Source organism: Lactuca sativa, chromosome 9 (genome assembly GCF_002870075.4).
Source record: "Lactuca sativa cultivar Salinas chromosome 9, Lsat_Salinas_v11, whole genome shotgun sequence".
Taxonomy (NCBI): domain Eukaryota; kingdom Viridiplantae; phylum Streptophyta; class Magnoliopsida; order Asterales; family Asteraceae; genus Lactuca; species Lactuca sativa.
The window spans coordinates 214,240,377-214,254,032 of NC_056631.2; the positions used below are offsets into that span (position 1 = coordinate 214,240,377).

The 13,656-nt window shown below is 34.0% G+C and overlaps 1 protein-coding gene across 1 annotated transcript; it reads left to right on the top strand.

The window, feature by feature from the left end:
* Window positions 1–10,466: 10,466 nt before the first annotated feature.
* Window positions 10,467–13,431, top strand: LOC111899078 (beta-xylosidase/alpha-L-arabinofuranosidase 2). Its single transcript, XM_023894965.3, has 6 exons — window positions 10,467–10,896; window positions 10,980–11,267; window positions 11,355–11,524; window positions 11,610–11,707; window positions 11,787–12,551; window positions 12,683–13,431. The coding sequence occupies exons 1-6, from the start codon at window positions 10,474–10,476 to the stop codon at window positions 13,261–13,263; spliced, it is 2,325 nt and encodes a 774-aa protein (XP_023750733.1). The 5' UTR covers window positions 10,467–10,473; the 3' UTR covers window positions 13,264–13,431.
* The last annotated feature ends 225 nt before the right edge of the window (window positions 13,432–13,656 follow it).

A 13,656-nucleotide genomic window follows, 5' to 3' on the forward strand; every position in this document is an offset into this window, starting at 1 on the left:
TTGAGCATGACAAGTTGGATTAGATCAATTTGGAAAGAATTAATGAATCAAGATCAAGAACATTCTTGAGTGTACTTGGAGGACAGGAGAGATGATCTTAATACTATGTAAGAGATCATTGTAAGAGTTACATTGATGCTAAGTTCTGCACTAATAAAGGCAATTCCGTTCGCAGTCGGAATTCATGCTTTTCTGAATGGTGGTATATTAGCTTGAAAGAGTACTAGGTAATACACCATAGTGGATTTAACATACTTGGAGTATATTGCAGTTTGTTAAATTGCAAAGAAGACTATGTGACTAAAAGAGATTCATTAGTGAAATCTTTGTTGAGTCAATCATTGATGGTCCGTATGAAGTTTCTTGTGACTTTGGGTGAACTTACCTCGAGTATGGATCCTAAGTCACACAAGCTCACATGAAACATACTCAGTAAGTACCACCACATTTGATAGTGAGTCAAATGTAAAGACATCATAGTCAATATGTCATATCGAAAGATAATCTTGTCGATCCATTCCATAAGCTGATGTCATTGACTAAATCTGACAGTCAGACAAAGTCGAGGGGCATTAGATTTGGAAATGAATTGGCTTAAGCACTCTTAGTTTGATTTGTTTTAAAAACCGAGAACTTTAAGCGGTATAAGTTTTAATTTGATTTGGCGATTATCAAGTGGTGATCTCAATATATGATGGATTTCGATCATTTCAATTAGCTTATCACTACGTTCTCACTTTTGCATGTTTGGAACCCACTTCCCGAGTATTAATTTACTCAAACGTTCACAGTCGGTCATACTCTTGGAAGTAAGTAGTGATTCAAGACTGTCGTGAGTATTAGTGGATTGTCCATATTGATTGGACATAGCATAGAGATTGCGCTAACACTCATGAGTGCTTAATAGAGATTTAAGTATTGGACCAACCCACGCTTAGAGATTACTTCATGGATTCAGTCACGAGTAATTCTAAGACGATAATATCTTCTATTCTTCAAACCTAGATACATGTGGGGTTTTGCTTTATGATTTTGTTATGCATTGGTCTACTCCAACGTTAACCGTAACTGGTAGCTATAAAGGGTATGTCCATGTATGACATGATGAAATAGACGAAAACTATGTAGTCGAAGTTTATTCATTCCTTATGCGTTAATAGGAGAAGCGATATCTATGGGCCCCTCGATGATTTGGTGCTGACATCTAAAGTGCTTGGCCGAGCCCTGACTGGAATTGATGTGTTCAATTTAGTAGTCAGATACAGTCATCACAAATCTATATCGGGAAACATAATCTTGAACTCTTGAGATTGACCATTATCCATGTCTCGAATTCATACAGATATCATAGAATGAAGGGATAGTTGATCACTTATCTAAGGGCTGAATCTTGATTAGATCAAGAGTTCGGTAGTTGCATTGGATGGCTAACTCTCTGTTGATTATTGGAGAAATATTAGTCCTCGTATAGTTGATGACTTGTCCAAGTGGGAGACTTTTGGAATAGTGTCCAAGGTCATTAACTATTGGTCATATTTCTAATAATAGCAGGGTCCTTTTGGGTTGCCCTCAAGACCCAAATTGAGTAGAATAAATAAAGGAGAAATTGGTTTATTAATTATTATGGTTAATAATTAATTAGAAATATATTTTGGAAATTTCACTCCATCCCACATGGGAAAGGAGTGAAATTTCGTGGTTGGTACTCCATCCCACATGGGAAGGAGTACAAAACCCTAGGAGACATCCAAGGTTTCGGTTCCTTATGGGGGTTCGGTTCCAGAGGAAAGCTTGGGTTCTTAATAAGGGCTTCAGCCCTATATGGCTATTTTTCAAAGTATCTTCCCGTTTCAAGCGGTTTTTCACTAAGTTACGTGTCAGGATGAACCGAATGATTATAAAAAGTTGAAAGAAGTTTTGAGAGAGATTTGGGAGACATTTTTTATAGAGAGTGATAGAGTGAAAGAGATTTAGAGAGACTATGTTTGTGACCTTTTTGAGTGTTTGGCTTCGTAACATAAGGTCTGTAAACCCCGTTAAGTCATGTTTAAGGATCTTACACACCCCCGGTGGGTATGCACTAGTGTTTTATCGTTTTGGTACATCACTTACCCCAATTAAGGTTAAAGGAATCTAAACATACACACTTTCCGAGTGATGATTTCTTATAAAAAAAAATGGCAAGTTGTATAGAAATTACATAACGTAAACCCTAGTATACAAGGGTTAGTTGAGTTGACCGGTTTGACTTGTTGACTTTATTTGAATTTGACTCGACCGGAAATTGACAGTTGTCACAACTGTTGACATCAAATCCGGATGGATAATCGGTTGATCAAACTCTATATCAATCCATGATTGTCTCTCTGATGTATCTGACCTCTAGCAGACCATATATACTCTTTGCAGCCTGTCAATGCTCGCGTCGTCACGCTAATCCTAAACTTTCTCATTTAATTGTTGTAAAATGAATTTTTAGGTACCTTAAAGGGAGGTTTAAATTGGGGCTCTGGTATCCTAAAAAATCGTGAATTTTATCTTTATGATTTTACTAACAACAACTATGGAGGTTGTGACATTGATATGAAATCTACAAGTGTTGGATGTCAATTCTAGGGAGACAAACTGATCTTGTGGCAGTGCAAGAAACATCAAACTGTATCCACTTCTACAAATAAGGTTGAATACGTTGCTGCATCTGCTTCTTGTTCTCAGGTCATCTGGATGCAATATCAAGTATAGTATTATGGTTTGGATTTTCTTGACACTCCTATCTTCTGTGATAATGATATGCTATTCAAATTGTTAAAAATCAAGTTCAGCATACTAAAACCAAGCACATAGATATTAAAGTTCATTTTATATGAGACTGTTTTAAGCGTAAAATCATTCATTTGGAACAAATCCACACTGATAATAATGTGACCGATTTGTTTACAAAACCTTTTTAAAAAGCTCGTTTTGACGTGCTTGTGAGTTTTCTTAAAATAATTCGTTTTGAAGACTAAAAGTTCTTTTTGTTTTGTACATTTTGTATTTTGTTTTTGTTTTCGTTAAATTTGTTCATATTTTTTCCTCTATGCACAAATTTAGGGGGGAATTAAAACAAAAAAAAACTCATAAAATTCAAAAATCCAAAAATATGTTTATTTCTGTTTTTATTTCTTTTTCAGAAAAATCAAAAATCCAAAAATATTTTTATTCCTTTTGAGCGTATTTTAATTTATTTTATTTCTCAGTTATTTTTATTACGTGCTAAGTTTATTTTATTTTTATTTTTATCTCATAAAATTTCATTTGTCTTAAAACACGAATTCAAAAGATGAGAAGACTCAAGGAGACTATGTTGAAATTTTCTGTGCAAAAAGAGATCTTGAAAAGAATTGACAGAATTTCACTTCACACTATTTTCACAAGGAATTGAAGGCATGAAACCATATAAATTGTCATTTAGGCAATTTCTCTCTAAGAATTGTCGTATTCGAGGAATTGAAGGCATGAAACTGTACAAACTGTCAGTTACGCAATATTTTTTAAGAATTGCCGTATTTAAGAAATTGAATGTTTGAAACTGTACAGATTGTCAAAATTGGTCTTGTCAGTTATCTTTACCTAAGAACTATCATGGCACCAGGGCGATTCACCCAACCGGGAAATAGATATCGCTGAACATCCCGCCCATGGTCTTGTCATTCTTTTGTCATGCAAAAATGCGGAGACTCAAATGTATTCTCGAATACATTCTCCGCAAGTAAGGAATTAACGGTTATTGGCACAAGGGCGATCCACCTTGCAAGGCACGATTATCGCTGAATGTCCTGCCAAAGGGCCTTGACCTCGTTTCATGCTAAACTGTAGAAATATGTGTTCAGATATTTTTGTCACATGATGGTTTTGTGAGTTATTCATAATTAACTCTCACTAGCACTAGAATGGTACACTCAGCTGAGATTCAAAAACTATTGAACGTCTCGCCAAGGGCCAAGTTAACTTGTTAACTTGAAAAACTGTATTGAGATCTTTGATTGAAGATATGCAAGGGCTAACATCAAAAATAGCCATGAGTAATTCTCCGATACTCAACAAATCGTAGTGCGTTCCTCAGTGTTCACACGGATACTGCGAGTAGTCTCCATCCGAGCCAAGGTTGGGTCCTTGAACAACTGTTGAAAGAAGGGTCTTTATGACTTTGTGATCCACATGGACTTTTTAGTCATGGTTACTTTTCAAGACACATATGTGATCGACAAAGAGTATTCATTCGAAGGAACAAAAAGTGGAGATTATTTTTCAACACACAACCTTTCAATCCCATAAGTAAGGTGAAACTGTATTTGAAGTTATATGTCGAATTGCATTGAATCCTCCTCAATCAATTTGCTCCTATCTATGAACTTGATGAAGTGATCCAAAATAATCGGTCTCCCTGTAATTATCTCTGAATTTTTTCAAAGCCGAAAGCACTGATTTTCAAGAACCTGTACAAGAAGACCTTATACCGAATTTGTGAAGAAATCAAAGATAAAAGTTGAAAGTCAAGAACAAAGAGAAGATTGAAAAGAAAAGAAAGCTATAAACCAAGGGGGAGATTGTTAGGACATGATTTGTGGTTTATACTTTACTTTTAATAGTTTTTAGAGTACTCGGTTTACGACCAAAAACACCATGATTTGGGTGGTGTTTGGACTGAAATCACCATGTGATTTCGGTGAGCTTAATGACGCTTTTAGTTGGGTTTTGCGTTGGGCCTTTGTAATTAGGTCTAGTATAAAAATATTTTTGACTTTCATCCATGTAAAGGGTTGGTCGTTCTAAGAAGTTGATTTCGAGTTTAGAGAGATATAGAGAACCGAGAAACATAGAGATCTAATGTACTAGACTATTGATCAATATAGTGTTCTTTGAAGATCCGATATTGTGTTCTTAATTCGATATAATTGTTTTGCATTAATCATTGAATTAGGATTTCACACCAATTCTAGTGACTTTGATTGGTACATTAGATCGGGTTTTTACAAAGTCTCAAGTCCATAACTTTTAGAAGGGTTTCCTACTCTAAAACCACCATAAAAATCAATGCTTTATGGATATTCATGTCAAATGCAAGCACCTTCCAAACTAGGTCAAAATCAAGGAAAAAGAGAGCTCAAACTTACGTACGAGACCAAATACCACAAAGAATCATAGATTTGGAAAATATAACACCAAAAGGTCCTCAAGGATCCATTAAGTTGCCAACTTTATGGAATCCATTCTTTCAAACTCTCACAACATGAAGAATAACGGATAGGGAACCAAGATCTTGGAGCATGCAACCTAAAGTTTTAATCTTGAACACTTACAAAGGTCTAAAGATTTGCTAGATGAGGATGTTGAGGCTTGCACGATGAAACAATGCACCAAATGAGCTTCCTTCTCCTTCAAGATGCCAAAAAACAACACAAGGTTCTTCAAAAACTCAACAATGGAGACTAAATCTGATTAGGGTTAAAAAGGAAGGTGTTGGAGGCCGAGGGTGAGCAAACCCTAGTTCACACTTACCTTATATAGGGCCTAAAGCCCAACAAAAATAGGGTTTTTTTTCCCTCAGACTGTGGCCACAATGTGACGAACAAGATGCCATATCGTGAGGCAAAAAATTCATCTGAGATCATTCTTCGCCATGCCATGTCGTGGGGACACCATTCCCATATCGTGGCCAATAATGTCCTTAGAAAACTCATAACTTATAACAAATTATACCCGGGACCCCAAATGTTACAATACTTGCTAGGTATATTTTGATTACAATATTTTTGTATATTATTTAAGTTGCCTATATGGTTAATGTTATTTTCTTCTATTCTTCTTTACTCATGTAATATATATGTGCAACATTTTAATATTATCGTCGTCCATTCATAAGTGTTACTGAGTGTTAATTAGAACTATGGTCACAAAATTAGATGTGGCTAAAGGGTAACAAATAGTCACACCAATTATGTATCACCAAACACAAACAATTGTCATGTTTTTTTACGTTTTTCTTTATGTGACTAAATGATATCATACATCACGATCTTACGTAAAATAATGTAACTAAAGGTAACAAATAGCCACATCATTTAGAAACAATGTGTTGTTATAAGTAAGATACAAAAATGGTTTTAACAATTATATATCGCCGAAAGCAGCCACTGGTCACATTCATTTTTGTATGAGTATTCTTTATGTGGCTAAATGATATCATATGTCACAATATAACGTACTCACTAAAGGGTAACAAATAGCCATATGATTTACAAAAAGGTGTTGTTATATGTAGTTCAACGATGGTTTTAACAATTATGTATGACCAAAAAGCAAACAATGGTCACATTTTGTTCGTTATGTGTTTTGTTCTTGTGACTAAATGATTTTATATGTCACGGTTAAATAAAAGAATGTCACTAAATTGTATAAAATGGCTACATCATTTAGAAAACAAGTGTTGCTATAAGTAATATTCAACGATGCTTTTTAAAATTATGTATCACTAATATCTAACCAATGGTCACATTATTTTCTTTATGAGTTTTCTTTATGTGATTAAATGATATCATACGTCATGATTTAACATAAACTAGGCAAATGCCCGCGCGTTGCGCCGAAAAACATATATAGTTTAAGTCTTTGTAAATATATGTTTTTTTTTAATATAACAATAAAGTTGTTACTAAATTTGATATAATAACTGATGTACTAAATTGATATAATATATTGATTATTTTGAATTATATGATAATATATGCATCTATTATAACTACATAATGTCAATCGTTTGAATGACTTTGACCCGCCAGTTACACATGAAGAAAATAAAATATAATATATGGTTTATTGTTATTTAATGTTGTTATTATTGTTAATTAACTTTTTAAAATTCCTTTGCTTAATGTTTTAATTTCTATCAGTATAATTATTTAAAATTGATAATGGTTTACATACAACAACATTTTAATCTAATAAATTTAGTATAATATGTTAAAATTAAAGACGTAACTTTATAAGTAGAAGTAAAGATGTTAATTTAATATTGAAATTTAGTTTATTTATGACTACACTTTAGGTTTGATATTTATTTAACATTACTAACCAACTTATAATCATTATTACAAAGACACTACAATTTATCACTTTTAACTATTTACAAAATATTATTTGGGTTATTTAAGTTGATCCTGTAATGTTATATTTAAATTTATAATTTAAGTATTTTATACAAATTGTTCAAAAGTTATAGCTTTAAAATGATAATGATTTACACCCAACAATATATTAAAACTAATAAATTAAGTATAATATGTAAAAAGTTAAAAACCATAACTTTATAAGTAAAGTAAATATATTCTTTTAATATTGAAATTTAGTTTGTATATGATTACACTTTATGTTTGATATTTATTTAATCTTATTAACCAACTTATAACAATTATTAGGAAGAGATTGAAAAGTCATGGGAGTTTCAATTGAATATGGTGAAAGGAAAAATGAATGGGAGTTTCAAATGAATGTGGTGAAAGGAAAAATGATAGATTTATAAGATATATAGATAGATATAGATATAGATATAGATTAATGTGAAAGGGTAAAAAATAGTCACATTAAATATAAACTAACCATGGCTAACACCTACTCGTCTCACGTTATATGTGACTAAAAGATAGATTATAGTCATACTTAAATGATGAATTTCAATGTGGCCGTAACACACCTATGTTGCCACGATATACAGTTATATTTTTGATCAAAAAACTTAAGTGTGACAATAGGATACGGTCAAATTTTATAGGCCTTAAAATTTGTGTATGTAAGTCATTTTTGTTGTAGTGTACTGATCATTTTGTCCTTATGATCGGCTGAAGAGTCTTGCTTGTGGTTGCCTCCTCACATGTCCAAGTTGAATTTTGAGATCTATTGGGTTCTGATTTCTCAGTTAATTGAGTTAGCTCAGGGTTGGGCATTTCTTTCTATGGCTATTTTGAACGATTTTACCCTTAGGGTGGGGTAGAGCCTCGACAGTTTCTACAAGTGTTGCTGTAATGTGTCTTCGTTTCCTATTTTTGTAATCTTGATTGTTGCCCTTGTACTATTAGCTTCCATTTTTGTAATCTTTATTCAAACTCTTGTATTATTCCAGCTACCTGATGGGTTAATTTTTTTAATGCATTTTGTCTATTCTAAAAAATTAAACGTCAAATATTTTATTGGAAATTTTAATGTATTAATATTATGTTTAATATGAAATCTATATTGATATGAAATCTCTAATGTGTAAACATAATAAAAACTAAATGTATTCCAAACTCATCAGACAATAGTGGCGACGTTGTCATGCCTATTGGTATTTAATAAAATTCATCAAAAATACCTATAACTATGTCATTGTCATGCCTATTAGACTGGTAGGTGTGATGTCACATTTGTCACGGTACACGTAGGCACCATATCACAGTTTGCGCATTCTTACCAAAAGTTACCGTTTGGTAGGCATGGGTTGCCATACTTGCCTTACTACTTTTTTTTTAATATACAAAAATAAATCTTTCAAACATAACAATTTTTAAAAACTAAAAATTCATTAAACTTAAAATAAAAACATTGAAATTCAAAATAACAACAAACACACCAAAAAATATAATTTAAAATAAAAAGCATACAAACTAAAATTACAAAACCTAGATAGACCTAAAGAACATCTTCATCGGAAAACTGACATTCAAAATCGTCGACTGGTTCCATGTTTAGATCGATGTGGTTGACGTTCCAAATATGTTCCGTTAAGTCCCTATGAAGAACATGATATGTCTCAACATCATTAACTAGTGCCCTCCTCGACATACACTTCGTGCTTCCAACCTCAAAAGCTTGTATCGGTGGAACGATCTCGTTTTCATTATACTCACATATTGCATTTCTTCGTCTTCGAGAATCATATAACACAATATGATACAAGTATACATCACCTCGCTCGTCTTCTTCTCCTCCATATACGACGCGGGATATTTAAGAATATGTCAACGTTTTTTCAAAGCTCCAAATACTCGATCAACAAAGATTTATGCATATAGAACCGAAGACGAAAATAATATCATATAAAGTTGGCATCATCCACAAAGTAATCTCATGCAAAAACAAAGATTTATGCATATAGAACTGAAGACAAATTATATCATATAAAGTTGGCATCATCCACAAAGTAATCATGCATGAGTCGATCATTAGCCGCCTCAAGAAATCTTTGTATGTATCTTCTCTTCCTCCGCCGTGCATTCTCAGCATTTTCTTCTTGTAGTCATTCGATCATCTGCTCCGCCTCCCGAATAACCTTTATAATCGTTTCAAGCACGACATCAAACTTGCCTAATGAAGATGTTGAAGAAGACATTTTGAGAGAGTATGTTTGAGTTGAAGAAGACATTTTGAGAGAGTATGTTTGAGTTATATATATAAATATAAGTATTATGTGATATTTTAATTTTAAAAATTGAAAAAAAAAACCATAAATTGACATATGGATGTTATTTATTTAAAAACTATTAAGAAATGACAAGTGTTAAAATTCATTAGAGATTGAAATTTGACAAAATTATCTTTATTTATTATAATAGACTATGTGTAAAACTCGTGTATTCCACGAGTTGATTAAAAAAAATAAAATATTAAAATGTAATTAATAAGTATTTTTCAAAATAAAATTTTGAAATAAGGAATCTATAAATATATTAATTGCAATTTAGTATAATATTTATTACATTTGATACTTCACATATATAAATATAAGTATTATGTGGCTTTTTAATTTTAAAAATTGAAAAAAACCATAAATTGACATATAAATATTATTTATTTAAGAAATATTACAAAATAACAAATATTAAAAACTCATTAAAAATTGACATGTAACAAAATTATCTTAATTTGTTTTATTAGATTACGAATCAAGCAGCAAACAATAACCACTACACTGTTTAGGACCAATTTGCTATCTATATTCTATAACAATTAACAACGACTTTTGGCGTTACTAAAGACCCTAATATATATCATTCGAGTTTCATCATCTAAACGTTATGTTACCAACAAAGACCAACCATTTGTACAAATTATTCTTTCAATAAAAATAAAATGTTAATTAAGTTAAAAATGGTTATTACTTCTGTCAAAATTAGTGACTATCTTAGCAATGGTTTGTGTGTTGGTTCATGGGACATGAATTATGGTCCGAAAAACAGGATATTGTGGGTAAATGGTCAAACTGCTTAAGAAAACATTGCAATTAACACCGTAACACCACTCTTTGCTGTCTAGATCCCCGAGAACATTGGTCTAACAGAAGGTACTACCAACAGTCAGCTACTAATCTCAGTTCTCGTACATTTCTACCTATAAAGACCCATTCCCACAACATCCTTTCTTCACACTGATCACCTCTCCTTCCCAAAAAATCCATCCATGGCTTCTCAAACTATTAATCCACACTTCCCTCTTCTACTCGCCATTGCCTTTCTCCTCTCCATTTTCCTGTCTGTTTCGGCTCAATACTCCCCTCGTTTTGCTTGCGACATTGACAAAAATCCAGGCTTGAAGAAATTCCTGTTCTGTAACACTTCACTGGATGTGAAAACACGGGTTAATGATTTAGTAAATATGATGACATTGCAAGAAAAAGCGGGGAGCATTGTGAGTGTAGCCGATCGCATAGATCGCCTTGGGATACCATCTTATGGGTGGTGGTCGGAGGCTTTGCATGGCGTTTCTGACACCGGACCTGCAACCTGGTTCAACAAAACTGTAGTGCCTGGAGCTACTAGCTACCCACAAGTCATCCTCACTGCAGCCTCGTTCAATGAATCTCTATGGAATCTTCTTGGAAAAGTATTTATATTTGTTTTCGAATTCTTTGCTTCTTATGTTTTTAAGTCATTATCATAATGTACAAAAACTTGATGATCATATAGGTGGTTTCGACAGAAGCTAGAGCAATGTACAATACTGGTGTAGCAGGATTAACATTCTGGTCACCAAATGTGAATATTTTCCGAGATCCGAGATGGGGAAGAGGGCAAGAAACACCAGGAGAGGATCCACTCGTAGCAAGTAGATATGGAGTAGCTTATGTTAAAGGTTTACAAGAAACAGAGGATGGTGATGAAGATCGACTCAAAATCGGAGCTTGTTGTAAACATTACACTGCCTATGATCTTGATAATTGGACTAGCGTTGATCGATTCCATTTCAATGCCATTGTATGTTTATTTCTTTAAATGAAAGCTTAGTATAAAGTTTTATATATCGTAAGTGCGAGGGGTGAAAATTGTTTTTCACTTTTGTAGGTAACACAGCAAGATTTGGAGGATACATACAACCTACCATTCAAAAAGTGTGTTTTGGATGGAAATGTTGCAAGTATTATGTGTTCTTTCAACAAAATTAATGGTGTACCCGCTTGTGGCGATAAGGAGCTTTTGGAAGATACAGTTCGGGGAAAATGGAAATTAAATGGGTAAAGTGTTGAGCAAATTGATGCATAGTTTAATTACTTGCATTCTCCAATTAAAAATATGTAATCCTTGTTTTTGGTTCAACAGATACATTAGTTCGGATTGTGATTCATTAGACGTCATGTTCAAAGACATGCGATATGAGAAAACACCAGAAGAAGTTACAGCAGATGCGTTAAACGCAGGTAACTCCAGTGGTTATTGTATAATATTATTGATTAATTAAGTTCCTTTATTAATTGTTTCGAATGCGGATTTTAACAGGGTTGGATCTTAACTGCGGGGATTCACTAAAGAACTTCACAGCAAGTGCAGTGAAGAAGGGGTTAGTGAACGAAACAATGGTGAATCGGGCTGTTACAAACAGTTTCACGACACTTATGAGGCTTGGTTTTTTCGATGGTAACCCAAGCAAGCAAATGTACGGGAAATTAGGCAAGAAAGATATATGCACCAAAGCCAACCAGGATCTAGCCCGTGAAACCGCTAGACAAGGAATTGTCTTGCTTAAGAACAATTTAGGGTCTTTGCCACTTCTTCCATCAGATATCAAGTCACTAGCTGTAATCGGGCCTAATGCTAATGCCACGGTAGCCATGATTGGCAACTACGCAGGAATTCCATGCAAATACACAACTCCTCTACAAGGTCTGTCAGATTCAGTTGAAACTATCTACGAGGAAGGGTGTGATCATGTGATGTGTAACTCTACTGAGGGATTCGAAAAGGCCAAGAACATTGCTGCTAAAGCAGATGCCGTGGTTCTAGTTATGGGCACAGATCTTTCCATAGAGCATGAAGCCCTAGATAGGACCGAAATAGATCTTCCTGGACAACAAAACCTTCTTGTTTCTGAGGTTGCATATGCAGCTAGAGGACCGGTGATTCTTGTTGTCATGTCGGGAGGTGGGATTGATGTTAGTTTTGCAAAATGTAACCCAAAAGTTACTAGCATTATGTGGGTTGGGTTACCTGGACAAGAAGGTGGAGGTGCTTTGGCTGATGTCATTTTTGGTCGTTATAATCCAGGTACTTTGCCAACACCAACGAATTCAATTTACAAACTCAATAACATCCGTTGCTAAATGTATATTATTTTACTAACGGAATAATTATAAATCATGGAACTAAAAGTGACACCACTTTGATTACGTTTGTAGGTGGAAGACTACCTATGACATGGTATCCACGATCCTATACGGATACGGTGACCATGAGCAACATGAACATGAGGGCAGATCCATCGACAGGCTATCCAGGTCGCTCCTATCGATTCTATAGAGGCGAAACAGTTTACCCATTTGGCTATGGATTAAGTTACTCATTATACGTTCATCACCTCGTTAAAGCACCCAAACAGTTAACAATCTCGCTAAAGAAACCAGCCACTGATCAATGCTCGAAATCTACCTGCAAATCAATTGATGCAACTGACAAGGTTTGTGGTAGCCAAACATTTGATGTTGAAATCACGGTAACAAACATCGGAAAGATGGCCGGAAGCCACTCCGTCTTGTTGTTCTCTTACCCACCTCAGGTGATATATAATTCGCCTCAAAAACAGTTGCTGGATTTCAAGAGGGTGCAGTTGGGACCATGGAACCAAACTTCGGTTAAGTTTAAGGTCGATGTTTGCAAGCAATTGAGCGTGGTTGATAAAGATGGTAACATGAGGCTTCCATTAGGGCGCCATGTTCTTCAAATAGGAGACCTCAAACACTCCATAAATCTCAAGATTTGATATGACCGGTGTTTTAGTCAATAGAATTCATTTCAAGGGTGCTTTACTGTTTTAGTAAAACGAGACCCATAGCCACGGAAACCATGGGTACGGATGAAATAAGGATAACCAATGTGTCATGTATTAATCCGTCAAAATTGCTTATCTATTGGGGAGAATTGTACCTAACATATGTATTCATGCGTTCCCTATGCGAATAAGAAGTACCATTTTTGTTCATATTTAACTAACACCTATAAGTTGGGGTATATATATACTAGATTATAACCCACGTAAAACACGGAAAACGTATAAAAATGTACATGTAAAACTTTAAAAAAGTTGACACTATAAAAAAATAAAATAACATAAACAGATTTAGCATTATTGCTAACATTTAAATGTTTGAAAAAA